Source organism: Curcuma longa, chromosome 21 (assembly GCF_044706935.1).
Source record: "Curcuma longa cultivar G26 ecotype Majalengka, Jawa Barat chromosome 21, ITB_CL_G26_1.1, whole genome shotgun sequence".
Taxonomy (NCBI): domain Eukaryota; kingdom Viridiplantae; phylum Streptophyta; class Magnoliopsida; order Zingiberales; family Zingiberaceae; genus Curcuma; species Curcuma longa.
In genome coordinates, this window is record NC_133881.1 from 7,446,801 (window position 1) to 7,468,077 (window position 21,277).

A 21,277-nucleotide genomic window follows, 5' to 3' on the forward strand; every position below is an offset into this window, starting at 1 on the left:
CCTGAGGTTGATTGCACCAACATGTATCCTCGTTTTAGGAAATATTGTAAGAATATTTATGGTGAAGCACTTCCAAAGAATTATTCTAAAAATATAAATTGTCTATAACTTGATTCAGTAATTTTCTCAAATTTCTATCTTCAGGATACGAGGATTTGATGTTAACTTTGAGTTGTCAGAACCGTATTGGTTAATTTTTAGAACTCTAAAATAAAAAAAAAATAAAGTGAAATTTTTAGAACTCTATCACTTATTTTCTTTTTTTTTCTTTTCTTATATATCTTAATTTATTAGATCATGAATTTTTATTAAGTTCTTCCTCGCACGAGAAATATAATTAGAATTGATAAAAAAAAAGAAATATGAAGAGAAGAATTATATTCAAAGAATGAAGAAAGGCTTATTCTAAAAAATTAAACTATAACACAAGACTATTTTATTTAACTTATTCCAACTTAATGATTGGTGTAAATGAGTCCAATTAAGGTTAGTTGTATTGAGAGCTTGTTTAAACTTATTTACTAAAAATATTATCAAAATTGAATTGAGCTTGAGCTTTTAATGGAGTTTAAATAATTTCTCTTTATAAATTAGTTAAATGTTTATTTATTGAAATTTATATTATTTTTTAATACATTATGAATAATTTAGTTTGTAAAAATTTATATATTTAAATAACAATTAAGAAATAAATTTATAATTAAATTTTATTTAAATTAATAAATAATTTTATTCATAAATTATTTATGTATTTTTCATAAGCGTTAACATTGTTTATTTCATATATATATATATATTTTTTTACTATTGAAGTAACATAAATAAGCTCTATCCAATCAAATATCAAATTTATTTAGAAACGAAATCATTTGCCTCCCTTATTTTAAGGAGAAGTCATGTCTGATTTTTTACTACCTTAAAATTTATTAGTTTATTGCATTTTCAAGGATATTTTTTGAAATAATATTTTTTAAAAAAATAGTAGCTAAAAATGTGTATTAAATGTTATTATATTTCTTCATTCAACAATAAAATATTTTTTTATTTTTTTGTAAAATTTTACAATACAATATAAACATTAGTTGGAAAAATTATCATCATTACTAATTTGAACTTAACTGGAATGTAGTAGAGAAGAGAATGTCGGTGCATTTTTACATGATCTTAGATGAGGACATGATATACTTTACAAAGCCCTAGGGTTCCTTCCTCACCTCCTTTAGTTTGTGAGGTTTTTTATAGATAAGATTCTTTGTGGACATTTTAATGTCATATGATCCCCATTAACATTGTATGCTTTGGTTCATATTAGGTTTAGGATTAATTTCCTCTATCTTAACATTGTAGACAGACAATTTAGATAGACACGACTTTAAAACTGATTGAAGCTAGAACTTCAGCCAATTGATGGATAAGATTTAGTCTATTCGTGTTCCAACCCTTGAGTTTGATTTGTTTGGGATATTAAAATTGGATTAGTTGACTAACAGGTAAAATCCAATTGATCAACAAGTCAAATACTTTAAGTTTAGATTGTTTGGGGGTATTAAGTTTGGATTAGTCGATTGATAGTGAGAAGTTTTATGACAATTAAATAAAAAGTTTTTTAGTCGATTGACACAAAGCATAGCAGGTTTAATGTAGCACAACCGATTGATGATTTAGACCAGTTGATTGTTAATACAACACCCGTTTGAAACGGAGTCAAAAATTAAAAAAAAATCAATGACAAAATGCGGATAAGATTTGAAGATTAATCGACTGATGTGTGATAAATCATCGATTGATAGTTGTCAGATCAATCAATGGGAAGATTCAAATTGAAGGCTATAAATAGGACTCTAGGAGTTGCGAAAATAATAAGAATTGTTCTTAAATATATACCAACACCACTACTAGAGATAAGGTCTTTAAGGGCACACATAAATGCCTTTGTAGTATACCTTTAGTGACACTGAAGCTATGACAACATTATTGAAAAATGTATTGAAATGCAGTGTTATCTTAGGCCCTCTGGTATTCCTAATATTTGTATAATGTCATTATAAAATATCTATACTACTTTAAAAGTGTCTTAATTTTTATGATATACTGACAATAGAAAATGTTAAAAAAAATATTTTAAAGACATATATGTATGTCTTATTATTATCACAATAAAAATAAATTTAAATATCACCTAAACTAATTTATATTGAAAATTATAAATGTCTTATATTTTTGGATAAGGATAATAAAATATGTTATTAATGATAATTTATAAGATCATTTGAAAATGCCACCTTAACTAATCTATAATGACACTATTAAATGTCAAGTATAATAATTTATAAAGATATTAAATATTATCACTAATATTTAATCAGAATATATAATCTTAATTTGCCTACCACATAGAATATAAGATATAACACATTATCATAATTAACCCACTACATAGAATAGAAAAAATTTTACACATCATCATAATTCAACCACTATATAGAATAGAAAAAAATTACATCCAATTCATTCGCCACATCACATCATTGCAAAAGTATAAATGCAATACTAATGCAAAAGTATTGAATCCAAAATTAACTCAATACTAACAAAACATTAAGTTTAAGAACTACCATAGTCTTGTAAAAGAAAACTCAACTAATTTCCTATGAATCATCTTCAACCATCATATTATAAGTAAAATCCAAGCCTTCATTGTTCTCTAATTTACTTGTATATTTTTTTATTAGTGGACCGTAAGAGGTTTTTAAATCTCTAGTGGTTTACTAAAATGAGTAAAGTAGTGAATTTTATGCGCATAGGCTTTGGACGTAGCAACCCGGGATTATAAACCAAGTAATTCAAAGGTGCATTTGTTTGATTGATTGTTGTGTTCTTATTTTCGTTGCGCATTATTTTATTTGTAGAAAACTTAACACTACAAGCTAGCTATGATATTCACCCTCTGTTGGAAATATTTTATTTTAATTATAAATATTACCTGTTGGTGCAGGGAGCACTATATAATCAAATCTGTATTTTGATAATGACAAAGGATATATTGTGAACTAATGAGCTAATCTAAGTGTGCAGGTAGCACAAGAAAGTCCTAATTGGAGGCTAGACAAGGCAAGCCCTAGTTGGAGGCTAGAAAAAAGTTTTCATCAGTGGGATTGGGTAAGAAGTCTTGGCAGATCAAGGACACCAGGTGGAAAGTCTAGCAACGAGAATCAGACATCGAAAGGAAGTCCTAAGGGTCAGAAGATCAGATGCTGAGCAGGAAGTCCAAACAGGTCTGAAGGACCAGATGTTTAGCAAAAGGTAATTCTCTTGAGAAAGTAGGTGAGGATGCGTTTCCTTGAGGGAAATAATAGGCATCGATCTGATATAAGATTTCACTGAAAACTCAAAATTAAGACCAAACAATTGTAAAAGTTCTCTAACCTCATTTTCTTGCATCAAAGAGTTAGAACAATACAAATGCACTACAGAAAATTAAGTTTAGACATTTTTTACAACTGTCTGATCTTAACTTTGAGTTTCCAGTGAAATCCTAAGTCAGACCGACGTCTACTATTCTCTTTAAGGGAATGCATCCTCACTTACTCCATTCAGGAGAGTTACCTTTTACCAAACATTCGGTCCTCCAGACCTATTTAGACTTCTTGGTCTGCATCCAATCTTCTGACCCTCAAGACTTCCTTTCGATGTCCGATCCTTGCCCGTCCTCGCTGACCTATCGATCTGCTAGATGTCCGATCCACTGACCTACCTAGACTTTCTGCCTAGTGTCCTTGATCTGTTGAGACTTCTTGCCCAGTCCCACTGACCAAGACTTCTTGTTTAGCCTCTAACTAGGACTTGCCTTGCCTAGCCTCCAATAAGGACTTTCCTGTGCTACCTACATACTTAGATTAGCTCATCAGTTTACAACACACTCTTAACTTAAATCTTTTACCATAATCAAAATACAAGTTCGATTATATGGTGCTCTCTGCACTAACAATCTTTCCCTTTTTGATTATGACAATCTAGTTCAAAGTTAAGTATCAAATCACTGATAAATCATTTCCAAAATATTTAAAAAAAAAATACTCCTCCTTAATTCAGTCTCTTCCCCTGCAATTAAAGTGGTCTTTTGAAAGTTATAGAACTTTTCTCTCTTCCAAAATTTGATGTGGTCCTTTTATTTTTTATTTTTAAGTTTTGAAAACCACTAAAAAACTTAATTTTAAAAAAATTAGTTTTGTACTTTGGAAAAGATAAGTGGTAGTTAAAAAATATTTTACTTTGAAAAATACTTTATGAAAAATATTTTAAAACCCACTTATTCTTAACTTTAAAGTTATTCTCTCCCTTTAACATAATCAAAACAAGTTTAATAGCAACTTTGAAACTGTTAGGGAGAAAAAATGATTTAAGGTTTTAAGACAATTGAAAATTTTGCATGAAGGTTTGGAAAAAAATTTTATGATGCACTTGCAATAATGATTATGTAAACAACAACACTATAATGAATTATTTTTGATAGTAAAGAAATTTATAGAGGAGTCCAAGCATGATAAAAAAAAATGAAAATAGAATATCTATGAAATTATCTTTATCAGCATATCTAACGTGTCTTACTAGCTAACTATTAGAAGATAACATTTTTTACTAAGTTAATCAAGTTAAGTATAGGTTTCCAGCTAGTCAGTTACTATGAAGGAACACTTAACTTGATTTATATGTATTTGTATTTTTAGCCCATATGATGATGCACTGACATAAGCATATGAAATCCAAGTTTGACTCTAAGTATCTCACACCATTCTAGGTGACTCAGTACACAAGCAAGTTAATCCTAAGGCAAGTTAATCCTAAGGTGCTGGAAGACCTAGGCTATATATTTCACTTAATTTTTAAAAAAACCTAAGTTGTTACTAAGAGTTTTTGAAAAATGGATTTTGAAAAATTGGTTAGAAAATATAAGTTTTGAAAACTCAGTTTGAAAAACATAAGTTTAAAAAAAAAAATAAGTTGTTAATAAACATAAGTTTTTGAAAAATGATTGCCGGTTCAGAAGGACTATTTAAAAAATAACCAATTCTACTCTACCTCATTTTTTTATTTGGTTAAGCCTAGAGGGTTCAATTATGTTTGGTTAAGTTGTTTAATATGGATGAATTTAATTAGGTTCGGTTTAGGATTTTCATGAAGGTTTATTTTGGGCGAGTTTATTAATTAAAATCGAGTTAAATTAGTTTGGATTTATTAAAGTTTAGTTTAATTGAATTTTAAATTTAGTTGGAATAGATTAATTAAATTTATTAAGGTAAATTGATTATGTTGAATTAATTGAATTACTTAGATGAATTTTTGTAGGTTTGAGTTTAGGAAATTGCATCCTAAATCTATCTCACCAATGTGTATATTATCAATCACTTAATCCTATAGGGTGTGTAAGATGATTATTCAATTTTATTCTTAATTATTTTAATTTAGAATTCTAAGACTTGATTGACTATGAGTTAGATTCAAGTTTAACCGTTAATCAATTAAGTATATATTTCATGTTTTAGCTTCTAGGCCATGGCGAGGCACAGAGACCTTCTTGGGTATCTAAGCAATGACCACTTTCTAAGACAAAACTAATTCATAAAATTATATACTTAGTTAATTTTATGAAAAACTTTAGTCTAACTAATCTAAGGTTTGACAAGGTAGCTTCAGTTAGTTTCACTTAACTAAGCAGACCACACTTGACTACTTAGATCAAGTTTCTCTAATGTACTATCATCTCGTCCCACTCTGGTAATAGGTTAGACAAGTGTCAATCAAGCCTTTATCCTTATCTAGCCTAGGTTTAGTCTAAGTTTAGAAAATAAAAAATAAAACAAAATATAACACTCAATTTAATTAACTATTATGGTATTTCTATTGGCTCCCCCTCGATCATGATTCTTATAAGATCTGGTCATATAGTGAATCTAATCCTTGGGGACCTAATGTTGGTTCAGTTCAACTTGATTAGTCAAGCTGGACTTAGGAACTTATACTTAGACTCGTTGTCTATTTCTTTGATTTACCAAAGATAAGTACGATTTGAATCGTGTTTTAGCCTTATATCCGAGTCCGGATCGATTATATATAACCCTTTGAGTTTCAAGTATCATATTGAGGTACTTAAAACCTAAGGTGAACCGTTCTAATGACCCTTTAAGGTTTTTAACTTAAGTTTTCAAATTGAAATTTTCTTCCTCAGTTGTTGGACTTGAGTTGAAGTTCCAATTTGAACTTGCTCAGTTGATCCTTAGGTCAGTCTTCTCCTTAAGGGCTTTAACATCTTTTTGGAGAGACTTGACCCATATATTTGATTTGGCTAGCTCATGAGTCAAATCACAAATTAAGGAATATAATTTCTTAACTAAGTGAGAGTCTACCTCGTTATGGGAACCATCTAAAACGGATAGGGATCCGTGGCTTCTCTCGAACTCATTTTTGGATTTGGATTCAGACTCGAGCTTGGACTCAATTTTGTCCACTTGATCTCGTGCTGGTAGAGCTAGAAGGCTCACTTCATCAAGTTTCCCCGTGTCTGATTCCTCCATAGATGATTCGTAATCCTGCATTTTATTGTTAGATAAAATTTTGAAATTGAGATTTTTTATTACTTTGGAGTCATTAGTTTCCTTGTGGAGTTTGGTTAAGTTGTCCCAAAGCTCTTTAACATTATCACACCCAATATATAGCAGCAAATTCAATTCTATTATTAACCCATCATTAATAACAGAATTTATGTTAATGGGTTTTACACATATAAACTCACATCAAATAACACAAAATTCATAATTAACATCAATTAGATTGCTTAATGATTTTGTTGGTAATGACACAAAATCGTGTGTTACAAAATAACATGCAAGTCCACCGAATAGCAAGATTTACAACACTCCACATATTGCACACATTAGCATAAAATCATTCAAATCTTGTTCACTTCAATTATATTAAATAACTATTGGAATTGGTTTTATGTGGAGGATCCAACTAGATCCACATGAAGATTGATCAGGGTGAATTGATTAGGTTAGTCAAATCAAGCAATGGATTAGTGGTTGAGAACACTACAAGAAAATACTGAATAGACAACGCTAGAAAGACAACATTTTTTTGTCAAACATATTGTCTTTTTTTATTTAACAACGTTTTTACTCAAAAATATTGTCTTTTAAAAATCAAAGACAACGTTTTTTCAGAAAGTGTTGTATATTAGCTCTTTTTTAACAAAGATAACATTTTTTTTTTAAAAGTATTGTCTTTGAGGATATCTTATATCGAGGATCTTCTTATCATGCAGTCCGAGGTTTGCTTCGGGGATTTTGCCAGCTGTCTACTCCATACGATGACCTCATGCCTCTCCTCTTCCTCCCGCTCCTCTCGCACCTCTCCTTGTATATCATTGCATCTCTCTTCCTCTTCGCCGCTCCACCCAACTTCTCCTCTCCGAATCCCGATCCCGGCGCAGTATAACACACAGGTGGCATCAGTTTCATCCTCGACGGGAGCGACAACGCGGTCTTCGTCGCCTTCTCAGGGGTGCAAGCCGCCGCTTCGCCTTCTGAGCCGTTGTCTAATTTCGGTGAAGGGTTTTTCAAGCCTGCCTTCCCGTCTGCAACAGCACGCACGAGCTCTTCACGCTGCTGGTAAGAGGCGAAGAGGACGACGGTCGGAAGCCGCAACCCGTGCTCCTCCTGGCCGGTGCCCTCTGCTTGTTTATGAGTGTCACGTCCCGAGAGACAGTCGTCCAAAAAATTTTGACAACATCTCCCCTGTAACAATTCAACTTTCCTGAATATTGTTTAACATACGACCCACACGATCGTTCTACAATACAATACATGTATTTAAACTGCTAAACTGTATTAGTAAAGGCCCACACGACCACAAACCATTCTAACATTTAACATAACGGCCCACACGACCGCGAACCACATACGTATAAATCGAAATACATCACAACAATGTAAAACATAAACCACAAGGTAAATAATCACAAAAACTACACAAGCAAAAGTATAACTACAACAAAATCCATATACGGATACTAACACAAGACCAAATCACAAACACAAACATAAACTCCATCAATGGAAAACCAAAATTATAGAACAACTAAAACCATACGAACAAATCGAAATCCAAAAAAACACAAATCAAACATAAAATTGGCCTCCTCCTGTTGTGATATGGCATAACCGGCATATCTCCTCTGGCATCAGCAGTAATCACCTAACTACTACCTAGGGAGATAGAAAAATCTCAGGGTCTGGGTGGTGAGTACAAAATACTCAGTGGATAATCAGAATTGATAGTGCATGAGCAAAAGTATACAAAGGAATAACACAATTAATAGTGATCAACACTAATAGTGAACAAACTATCATAATCCATATGAATGACATGAATGACAATGACACACAAATGCATCAACCAAGAATCAACTAAGTATACATCCAAATGCAGCATCTATATACGGTCCATTACCTATATAATGCACATAATGCAAGCATATTCATGATGCAACTGCCACACCCATCCCAGTCACGTATAATGACGCTTGAGGGTGTCCGACATCAAATTGCCATGAATTTCGCCCTATAACAAAGTAGTCTGGTGGCAAAATAGTAAGTAGTCATGTATAGCTACATACATCCTATGGCCAATGTCTATTCTCCATACTCGTCCTTGAGTATCACTTCCATACTCTCTGAGTACCTCCATGAGTATCACTTCCATACTCTGAGTACCACTACTATGCGGTGACGGGAACACAAGACATTGACTCGGCTGCGTACAGGCCATACAGCCACCATCCCAAGATGGAAATAGGGACATCCTAACCACATATTCTATAATTTGCCACTACAGGCCAACTATCAATGATGACAGACCCACAACATTGGAGATTACAATCGTCACCATGCACCATGATGTTATGATCAAGCAACAATAACCAATATCAACATGCATAGATAATAGATCTTAATTGATCACAGGTATTATAACCAAGGATAATAAACAATAAGCACGTAGATAACTAAGAGTTCATACAAGCAACAATATAGATATTCATAAAATCAACCGAATTAAGGGCAAGCATGGGATAAATAGGAATACAACTAAGGTATCTAACAGACAATAAACAGGAGTATCCAATCAACTACAAAAAATGATAACATGCACTAGGAAAGAAATGATCCTGTATTGACCATGTACAGGGATTACCCACCTAATTGATGACTCATCGCAATAAGAACCTCTCATAAAATCCTCCGTGTATAGCAGGATCAACAAATCAAGGTCCGATCAGGAAGACAACTTGTAGCAATGGTTCCCTCTTGTAAATCAATTCTTTGACACTCTTGAGATTATGACACCCATATGTGACATAAGGCTCCACCCTATAATCCGGATGATGAACAGAAGTTTAGGCTTTGGGCTTACATAGAACCCACCCATCATCCTCGCCTCCCTCTTCAACTAGATGAGCTCCTTCTCCTTGGATTCGTACTCCTTGGCCTAGTTCTGGACATGGGCAAAGATTAATTTTTGATTCACCTGAGCCTTCTTCTTCTTGGCAGTGAGCTTCTATTGTTTCACTAGAGCCCACTGCTCCTCCCTTTTTCGCTTCCTCAGTACTGACTCAGGGATCATCGGCTTCGATTCCTTCATTGTCATTTCGAAAATCCCGTCGAACAGATAATAGAATGGCATTAGGAGAAAACAAACAGGAGTCGGCGATAGAGTTATATACCATCTCGCGATAGGATTAGGGTTTTTAGCTTGCTTGTGTTGGTCGTCAATGGATGCCACGCGAACGAGGAGGCGTCGAGCTACTCGTCTTCTCTATGCGGTGGGTGAAGGTGGCGGATCGTGGTAGGCGACGGCGTCGGATCGTGGCAGGCAGCGGTGGAGGATTGCAGGGGATGGCGCGATGCTGGTCGGGGCAGCGTCGGGCGTCGGCTAAACGAGGAAGGCGACTGTTGCAGGCGAGGCGTGGCGGCAAAGCGACGGGGTTGATGGCGAGGGTCGGGGCAATCGCGGGGGAAGGCTCGGCTTGGGACGATCTAACGCTCGATTCCCATTTTAAATAGAAATCACTATAACATTAGGGTTTAATCCTGATCGACACAATTAAACTAGCTAAACCAGCTTAAAAACCTAGGGTTTACTGTGGCAATTGAACCAGTTACTGTAGCAAATCAGGTTTAATCTTGGTCCGCTTTGTTCACTAATCAAACGATCTCCGATTTGACCTAAATCAGTTTTGTTTGATTCATCTTTGAAAGATGAATCTTCATGTCCTTTTTATTTTTTCAACACGTCTTCCATCATGAACCAAACCAAGTTGGTTCAAATTGGATTCAAACTGACTTATTTGGTTCACTAACTAAATGATCTCTGATTTGACCCAAATTAGTTTCATTGATTTAATCTTTGCTAGATGAGTCCCAATTTTCCTGTATCTTACATTCAATAACCTAATGGGTTTGTCTAATTTGGGCTTCAACCCACTTAATCCGGCCCAAGTAAAACTCAGCCTTTAATCGGTTAATCCTAACCCTAACATTTCTGGTATCTTACAGTGAGCTTGTACCATTCCTCTGAGTTTCAGATACGCCTTTGATCTTTTTTCTTCGATTAGGGAAACGATTCTAAAATTTTTTGCAAGTTAGACCATTAGATACTTGTGCTAATAAGCTAGTGGATTTTCTTGAGGTCGTGTTGTATTTGTAGGTTTACCATAATAAACGAACCACATTAAAGGTAAGTTACCATTCACTTCTTTGTGTCTGAAGTAGGGATGAAGTTATACGCATTGAGTTCGATACTATAATATATTACCTGCTCTATATCATAATATATCACCTGCATAGAGTCTTAACATCCTTGAACTATTTAGCTTAATAGAATATCAACAAATGAATCATTAATGGTATTTGTGAGAATGATCCATCCACTAGGTATTATAACCTGAATGTTGGTTGCATAAGTAATGATTCCTTTTGTTTTATCTCCTACCTTCCCCATAAATCATTTCTTCAACCCACACGACATTTCTGTGGCACTAACAACTCTTGTCCCAATTGTGTTCTTGGAATAGTAATCTAGCTATATGTGATTCTCCCATATATAGTATGATTGTTTTTCCTAATTAAATATGACTAATTTCAGATTTTGTTGTAATTGACTATAATCTTTTCCTATATCTTGTAAAAATTTTTATACAAACTATTACAATAATATTGAAATGTATAAATTGAGTAATAATTGTTGGGACCATTGCATTTGCTAGAGGGAGTGAATAGTAACTTTTGATCTTGCCTGCAATATTATTAGCGAAAGCACAAGACAAAAATAAGATCAAAAGTAAACAATGCTAACCCTTTCGATTTACTTGGTATCCACCTCTTTGAGGTGACTAATCCAAGGATCCACACACACCACACAAACGTTCCACTATGAAACCTCTCATTCTTAAATCGACTTTGAAGGTGGAGAAACCTTTATAATTGATCTCTTCCTCTTACAAATATATAGTGAAGGTTTGGGGAAAGATTTTGAGAGTCATAGAGCTTGAAGATCGTGCAAAGAAGAAAAAGTACAAAACTTACGTCTCCAATCTTCAATCTGTCTTTTTATATTTTTCTCGATACCAGTCGACTAACTCAGGGATCAGTCGACTGGTGGGCTTCAATGGCTCTATAGATTGCGTTTAATTCTCCAACTGTCAGCCTAACTTTCAGATATCAATCGACTGAACCTTCCACCAGTCAACTGGTCAGTGTCATTCACTCGACCAAACTTTTTGTATATTTTGGATCAGGACATCAGTCGACTGATGAAGATAAAAACCCACCTTTCAGCTTCCTTCTTCATCCTTTAGCCTTGACTCACGTCTTTAAACATCTTCCACAAGCCTCGTGCCCTCCTTGGATGCTTTCGAGCCCACGACTTCTCATCCTTGCACTTACTTGAGATGTTTCTATCAACTTTGTCATGCTAAGTCTTTCTTTTGTCAAGAGACCGCACCTCCAGGACTTCACCATTTGCCAAGAGGTCGCACCTCCGGGACTTCACCATTTGCCAAGAGGTCACGCCTCTAGGACTTCACTATTTGCCAAGAGGCCGCGCCTCCGGGACTTCACCAATTGCCAAGACTTCAAACTTGGACTTTCCTGTTATTCAAATCACACATGTTAGATCACCAACATTGCCTAACTTAAACTCATTTATCCAAACATTAAAATCAACTGATACTTGGGCAAGATTGCACCAACAATAATATGCATGTGTTGGAAGTCAATATGGACTTGAGTGAAAATAATATAGTAAAAATAATATGAAATTTCTCAATTTTTGTTTGCAGAAAACCAGCATCAATTATATCATTTCAACTATTTTGAAGGTGTTTGCTCATTGTCAGGTGATTAGTTGTAATAAGAATGGGCAAAGAATGGATGTCAAAGGATAGACTATCACATAAATATGAGTTTAGGGTTGAATATTTCTTATAATTTGCAATGAAAAATGCTAATGATCTGGACGCAATACCTTGCCCATGTGCAAAATGTGGTAATCAAAAGAAGAAAAATGTAGAAACTATAAGGGCACATATGTATTGTAATGGTATAGATCTGACATATCATACATGGATTTGGCATGGTGAAAGATCTACGACAGGGAAGTCAAATAATGATAGTGATCAAGTAGGACTAGATGAACAAAAATATGTTGCTGAGGAACCGATAGATATGGTACATGCTGCATATGATGGTTATGCTGAGAATTCAACACAATTCACTAAACTACTTGAAGATGCTGAGAAACCTTTATATCATGGATGCAATAAATTTATAATGTTATCCGTAGTTGTGAAATTATTCAACTTGAAGGCCAAATATAGTTGGAGTGATAAAAGTTTTACCAACCTACTAAGTTTGTTAGGAGAAATGCTTCCAAATGACAATGAATTGCCTTTATTTTTTTATAATGCAAAGAAAAGGTTACGTGCATTAGGGATGGATTACGTGAAAATTCATGCTTGCCCTAATGATTGTATTTTATACCAAAAAGAGTATGAGGATTTTACCAATTGCCCTACGTGCGGGATGTCCAGGTAGAAGTTGGGCCAAAAAAATACAATAAAGGAAGGAGTTCTGGTAAAGGTTCTATGGTACTTCCCTCCTATTCCAAGATTTCAATGAATGTTTCAGAATAAGGAGATATCCAAGGAGTTGACTTGGCATGCTGATAAAAGAGTTTATGATGGACACGTACATCATCCAGCTAATGCACGATCTTGGAAAGTAGTTGATCATAAGTGGCCAGATTTTGTTACTGAGAAAAGAAATCTTAGATTGGCCATATCAGCTGATGGGATCAATCCACATGGTTTGATGAGTTCTGCATATAGTTGTTGGTCAGTTCTAATAATCACTTACAATCTTCTTCCATGGTTGTGTATGAAGAGAAAATTTATGATGCTCACATTCTGGTCAGCATATAGTTGAATTAACCTTCTATTCTTGAATCTAATAGGTTGAACTGATGGACTGCTAAGCTTCTATTGCTCCAATAGTATTCAGATTACTGCCCAAGGTAGAAAAATTGATTTATCTTCTTAATAGAGTCATTTAGTTGAATTAATGTTTAAGCTTATAGGAATTACTGAAAAACATTTTGAAAACCTCTAGTTTTCCTTCCATGATAGTGTTTATACTCTGGTTCTATCAGCGGAAGTCTTTTTTCGAGCCAGTCTTTGAATTGGATTGACCAGAAAACTTATGACCGATGCCTTTGCCTTTGTTTTCCTGCTTGATGTTAGGCTAACACAAGTGGTATATTAAGAATGTATTAATTAAGGCAGAAGTGATGATATAGCAAATTACATACTTAATTTTGTGATCATCATCATATTATTTACACGAGGCAGCGAACAAAATCAAAGTTTATGTTTTTTTAAGCTTAAGTTAGGTGATCTCAATTGGTACCATCAAAACTCTGTAAGGCAATAAAGATATTTATTTGTGCCGACATAATATCACTATCAATATCAATCCTCAATTTGACATGCGAACTACTTATAATACATTATAATATATTATATAGATCTATGCTTACTATCATGGTATCTAGGTTTGCTTCTTATGTCATGGCTAAGTTTTATTCAAAATTCTATTACATTAAGTTTTCTATCTAAATAACTTTCTAGTTACTGTAAACTCCTCTTGTATAGGAATAGATAGAATTTCCATTTTTTTTAAATGTTAGCTAAGATGTTAAATAATCATAAGTTGTTTTATTATATATATGTGCTTGTTTATTATCTTGGTGATGCACCTGCTGTTATTTAGCTTATTGTCTTTGTCAAATTTGTTAATTGAGTTTAATGTATTGATCATGCAGATAAATGTGGAGAGAAACCGAATGTGGGGTTGTGTTTTTTGGGACATGAAGGGTTTTTGCTTTTGTAGACTTAACTTGGATCTAAAGTTTATGGATTATTGCTATAACTTGAATGTATACATGACACATTTCTGTTTTAACTATAAGAATCATTGTACTTTCATGGTATTTTAATTAGTGTTATTTATATTATAAAGGTTTAGTTATTAGAAGCCATTTGGTAAATATAATAGATAATTATTTTATATATGAAAAATATAATAGTTTTTATTTATTGCTAAAAATTTTATTTCATTTCAAAAGACAACGCTTTTTTAACTCTGAGATAAAAAAATAAGACAATGCTTTTCAAAAGTTGTAAAATTCAAGCAGTTTGGAACAAAATTATAACGCTTTTTAAATGTTACAAAAAGTGTTGTCGTACCCATAAAAAATAATGTTTGTTAAGCGTTGTCATTGCTACCACAAACAACGCTTTTTATTTGTTGCAAAAGTGTTGTCAATGTTAAAAGCGTTGTCTTTGAGCGGCCTTTTTTACAACAGTAGCTTTTACAATGCTTTTTCAGCCAGATTGACAATGCATTAAAAGCATTGTCTATTAGCTTTTTTTTTGTAGTGGTAGGGGCAAAAACGAGTTGAATTGGTTGAACCTTATCAGGGTCAAATGAGCCAATTAAATTAGAAGAGTAAACCAACATGAATATATTATTTATAAAATATTTTGATATTCTATGAGTCTTATAATGCGCGAATCATCCACGATAGAATATTCAGAGTGCCCAAAATATGAATGGTGGTATTTTTTATTTTTTAATTTTTTAATTATTTTTTTGACTTACGGTTAAGTCATTTAAGATTTTTCTTTTAGGGGGCTTGAGACATAGTATTAAGCACATAAAAAAATTTTTAAAAAATTTAGTTGCTCAAAAAGTATGGCGGATTGTTATCCCGCACTTCTTATCCGATACATTCTGTGAGCGATTACCTGTTTTTTATTTTAAAAATTTTTTATATTTAATATTATAACTCAACTCCTAAATTTTAAAAAAAAATTCTCAAATGACTTAATCATAATAAAATAAATAAATAAATAAAATAAAATATATCACTATTTATGTTTCGAGTATCCTGAATATTCTGTTGCAGATGAATCATGTATTATAAAATACATAATATATCAAATATATATATTACTAGAGCTTCAACAATAATATCTTTAAGTTTACATTTTTGTACTTACAAAAATTGAGATATTAGGAGAAATTTAATTTACCAAAGGAAATCAATATTTAAGCTAAGGATGCTATATGTTGTGGTAATTCCAGGTTTTTGTAATTTTTTTTTAAAAAAATATAATTCTTTGAAAACTTTTGACTTGAAATAATCTATTTTAGGTACTTCAAAAATAGAAATTGCATTTGTTAATTTCTTTTTTAAAAAACAAACTCCATGACCATCGGCCTCTTCATCCTCCGTCTTCTGCTCTTCTCCTTTCATTTCTCCTCCCACCATGTGACTATCTTTTTTTTTCTCCCATTCTTTTTTCAAGAATATTTTTTTCACCTTCAATTTTTGTCGTCTCCCTCCTCCTCTTCTCCTTTTCGTTCCTTCTCTCGGCCAACGTGTAACCATTTTTCCTCTCCTTCTCTTTTCAAAGATAAATTTCCCACTCTCTCTCTCCTTCTCTCCTTTCGTTCCTCCTATCACCACCTTATTTTTACCCTGTTTTCAAGAAGCAGTTTTCTTCTTGCTCTCAATGCATCCTTTAACTCCGTCCTCTCTAGCATGATATGGGTTCCTAATTTCTCCTCCAAAAATGATGGATCGATATTGAGTCAATTGAGGTCTCTCCAGACCCAAGGGTGAGCCGATTATGAAGTTATTCCCTCGTCGATTTCGATCACTAGAAGTCGAAGAGAGGGAGTGCTTATAGTTTTTTTTCCTGGTATTCCGTCTGGAGATTGAGTTTGAGAAAAATGGAGGGAAGAAGGAAGTTGTTAAGGTTCAATTTGCATAGGGTGCTATGTGTGGTTCTGATGATCTACCTCCTCAGCGATGAAAGCTTGGCCATTAACTTTGAAGGCATGTGTTTTTTCAGCAATTCTCCATGCTCTAGAGCTTAAATTGGTAGTTAAGGTGTATTTCTTAAGAAATTTTGCATTCTATTGAAGGGTTGGCTCTATTGGAGTTCCGATCGAGAGTGGAGGTTGATCCTTATGGCGCCTTGGAGAATTGGAATCCTAGCAACAGGAACCCCTGCAATTGGAACGGTGTTAATTGTGTTGATGGCAAAGTTTTCAACTTGTACATTGATCGACTCCTTTAATTGTTGTCATTTTCATTCCTTCATTGATCGTCCAAACATCAAGTATTAAACTTAGTCCAATTAGAAACTCACATAAGGATAACACAACCTTGGGATGCCACTTATTTATCTCAAACTCACACAGATACAATTGTAGACAAGAATTGTAGCCATAGAAACTATTTTAGTTGACGACCAAAAATAACACTTGCTTGATGGTTGCCTTCTCTTCTATTCATCTTATCCCTGAAAGTCATAGTTTCAGTAATATGGTCAAGAATGTGTCACCTTATGAAGAGAAAAGATTAGATTAGCGGCACTATATATGCATATTCTGTTTAAGTTTCATTATCTTCTGCCTTATTTCTTTTATATATTATATATAATTTTATGCTAATTTTTTGTTACAATTCATTTGAAGAATGCAAGTCCAAAATTGTTACCTATGTGCAGGACCTTGATAGAGTTTTCTCTACAAGGAACTTTGTCACCCGACCTTGGAAAGCTCAGGCATTTGAGAGCTCTGTAAGTGCAATTAGTTTTATTATCTTATTTGAATATAATTAAGATGATGCCTAAATGGATTGTATTTTTCTTCTTTCCTATTGTCACTTTGATGAAAAGGTGCCATGGATTATGTATCAAACAAATGATTAACAAGTTTATTGGATATAATGTGGCTAAAAGTGGCTAGAAAAACAATCATTTAAAGTCTATTAAACACCAACAAAGATTTCCCCAAATTTATTATCCTAACAGCTGTTTTATTGGAAATAATTGGCCTCAAATAGAGGTGGTTCTTCTCCATGTAAAACTTTGAATAAGATGAGGCAAGGATATCTTATGATCCATCCTATTTTGTCATTTTTAATCAATAATAATCTAATTAAATAATTTTTTTGTTATTCATATCATGTGTTTTTATATATTTATCATTTGCCTCAATCTTATTTTTGACACACACAAAAATAGACGGTTAATCAACAGAAAAAAAATAATTTTATTGTTCGCATTCAAAATTTTTAAAATTTAGTTAAGATGCCAGACCATGGTAACATTAAAAATTAATTCTTTAAATAATTAATCAAGTAAAAATTTATTTTGAGAATAAAATATTATAAAATTAATTTCATATATGAATATGAAATGAATATTTAAAAAAAAAAAAAAGCATGCATAAGTCATTAGTTTTAGTTAGTTTTAGGTTAAAAATAGTTAACTAAATAACAATTTTTTGGAATGATTTGCTTCTTTTTAAAATTGGCATTAGGAATCAATTTGCTTTTAAGATCATAGGAAACTCAGTTGTATTTATGCTTAAAGGAAGAAAATTTAATACATAACTCAATAGAAAACAGTTATTCTGCATCAATACTTACTATCTCAAATATTGTTGTGAAACCTACAAGTGCTCATATTCTAATGGTTATTGAAATGTCATAACTGGTTGTGTCATCAGTGTCCTTAACAGGAACAGATTTTCTGGAGTTATCCCAAAGGAAATTGGAGGGCTAACTAAGTTGGAGCTCTTGGACTTGAGAAACAACAAGCTAACTGGTACAATACCCAAGGAGATTGTAGAAATGCACTCTCTAAAACATCTGTTAGTCTCTGATCCTAGATTTCATCTGTTTGGTTAGATGATTAGCAAATTAAGTTATTTGGACCAAGCATTTTTAGTTCTTGCAGTTTGCTTTGCCACAACAAATTCCAACAACAAAGCAGAACATCTACTGAAAACTCTAACAAGCACGTTGATCTAATACAAGATTGGAATCATTCATGTGATGCAGCTGATGATCTACAACCTATAAACAGAAAAGTTGGGCATCGGTAAGCCCTTATTTATGGGACCTTTGTATAGCATATTGTGGCTCGTTCTTCTTGGTGCTATATAAGTTTTTGTAAGTTGAAAAATGAATTCTATTTCATGTCTTTATCAATCAAATTTCAGCTTCTGGGAGACAAGCTGGGAGAAACTGAAGAAAATTAATTCCTTTCTAGTCATGCTTGAAGGAAGAATCATACAAATCTTTAGCACAACTCATTTGTGAGTATTTTAGTCTTTTCTTCTTCAATGCAATTTTTACTATTGACAATGTTTGGATAACTTATTATTGACGTTATAAACAACAGAAGAAATTTCCTTCCATGCTTCAAATGTGAATATATTTTGAATGATCATCAACAAAGGGATGACAATCAAAATGGTAACATACACTAGTTATTTGCTATTCTTGAGTCAACTTTTCTTTTGATACACTTGTAACAATCATTTTTCTTGTTTGTAGCTGATTTTTGCAAGCCATACATAATGATGAATACACAGATACATTATGTTCCCCGACGTAAATTGGTTGAAGCAACTAGGAATCTCTATGCTAATCCTGTAAATGGTGGCCCTATAAATCAATTTGTTAGCGTTTTAACTACTACAAGTGGCTCATTTCCTGCATTGATATCAAAATCTAAACTTAATCCCTCTGAAGCTCCTATACCTATTCCAAATCCACTATCAGTTTCTCCAACTGCTGAACCAATTCCATCAAGTGAAAGCATATCAACATGGACATACATTCTTATTATTTCAGCAGTCGCTTTACTACTTACCTTGGCAGCATGCATCTTTCTGGTTTGTCGCAGAAAGGATGGAGCTAATATAGGTCCATGGAAAACAGGATTGAGTGGTCAACTACAAAAGGCACTTGTAACTGGTACAATTATTGTTTTTTCCTCTAATTTTTGTCATCAAAGGTATGATAATTGGCATAACATACTTAGTTCTTGAAATTGTTGGAAAACTACTAACTAACGCAAAAGATGGTTTCACTTCTAATTATTACATTTGGAACTTATACCTCAAATTAAAATTTTGTTTTCTTCATGCATGTTGATATACAGGGGTACCAAAATTAAAGCGCTTGGAGCTTGAAGCTGCCTGTGAGGAATTCAGCAATATTGTTTTGAGTTATCCATCCTTTACTGTATACAAAGGAATATTATCAAGTGGTGTAGAGATAGCAGTTGTGTCAACAATTATCACCTCTGCCAAGGAATGGTCAAAGGAATCAGAAAAGCTTTTTAGGAAAAAGGTTTATAGTTCTTGGTACCTGTTTAGCAAGTTTCCTTCTATGCTTTAGTACAGATTGAATATTTTTATTGTTTGATGGCAAATTCAATGTCAATTGATATCTTGATGTTTTCTTGGAATCTAGGTAGAGGCACTTTCTCGCATAAATCACAAGAATTTCATTAATCTTCTTGGTTACTGTGAAGAGGATGAACCTTTTATGAGAATGATGGTTTTGGAATATGCATCTAATGGTTCACTTTATGAGCATCTTCATGGTAGGTTCGTTCACTATAAAAGTTTTTTGACCTATAAATAAGAGTCAGCAATAGATCAAACTTATACCAAAGTTTAATTCTTTCAGGAGAAGAATTTGAACGTCTCGATTGGAATGCTAGAATGAGGGTCATTATGGGGATTGCTTATTGTCTCCAACACATACACGAGTTGGATCCACCCATCCAACACCCGAACTTAAGGTCAAGGACCATCCTCGTCACTGAAGACTATGCTGCTAAGGTACAACTTGATCAATTTATATAAATTCATGAGTTTCACTTCTCTTTCGGTTGAGGTATGATCTCTTCCGTGCTACATTTAAATTTAATGCAGATTGTAGATATCAGTGTTTGGAAAGAAATTATTGACCAGGGAAAATTGGGTGTAAAGGATTATCTCAATAATTATGATACCTTATATGATCCTGCAAATAATGTTTATAGCTTCGGAGTATTATTGATCGAGATAATTTCTGGGAAGGTTATCCAACTTGAAGAAGAAAGCTCTTTTTTGAACTTGGTAAACTAATATGTTAAAATAGTACAGTGGTTACCTCTCTTTTATCAAAATATAGTGGTTATATACAAATCTAAGTCTTTTTTTTAATTGAATAACAGGTTACAGGATACCTAAAGGGTGATGGTGGTCCTAGTTTTGTTGATTCCAATGTTAAATCTCACAACGAGGAGGAGTTTCGTATAGTTTGTGAGGTCATCCAAGATTGTACTAGCCCCGACCCGAGAAATAGGCCATCTATGAGGGAAGTGACATCTAAACTGAGAAAGATTATAGACATTTCGCCTGAAGCAGCCATACCAAGGCTTTCCCCTCTTTGGTGGGCAGAATTGGAGATCCTCTCTGTGGAAGCAAGTTAATTAATGTGGATACTACTCATCACGCATGTCATAGCTTTGTTCATTAATTGACAATCATATATCAATTCAAATAGCACTTCTTTGATGTCTCACTATCACTTCAGCAAATAATTGGAGGTCTCATATAATTTGCTTTCAGAGAGATGACGACGACAAGATAATGCTTTCAGGATGCTATTTTGATGAGTTCAATAGTATTCTTAACAAGCACTTGTATTATATTGGTATGTCGTTTGCCATTTTATATACAAATTTTAGCAATATAATATAATTGGTTGAACCATGAAAAGAAGGATATTGGTTCTTTTATTATAG

At 33.3% G+C, this 21,277-nt stretch overlaps 1 protein-coding gene across 1 annotated transcript; it reads left to right on the plus strand.

The window, feature by feature from the left end:
- Positions 1-16,409: 16,409 nt before the first annotated feature.
- Positions 16,410-21,010, plus strand: LOC141815124 (protein MALE DISCOVERER 2-like). Its single transcript, XM_074703071.1, has 13 exons — positions 16,410-16,515; positions 16,605-16,737; positions 17,192-17,263; positions 18,198-18,341; positions 18,428-18,571; positions 18,693-18,788; positions 18,875-18,948; positions 19,030-19,452; positions 19,640-19,830; positions 19,954-20,086; positions 20,173-20,327; positions 20,421-20,606; positions 20,705-21,010. The coding sequence occupies exons 1-13, from the start codon at positions 16,410-16,412 to the stop codon at positions 20,960-20,962; spliced, it is 2,115 nt and encodes a 704-aa protein (XP_074559172.1). The 3' UTR covers positions 20,963-21,010.
- The last annotated feature ends 267 nt before the right edge of the window (positions 21,011-21,277 follow it).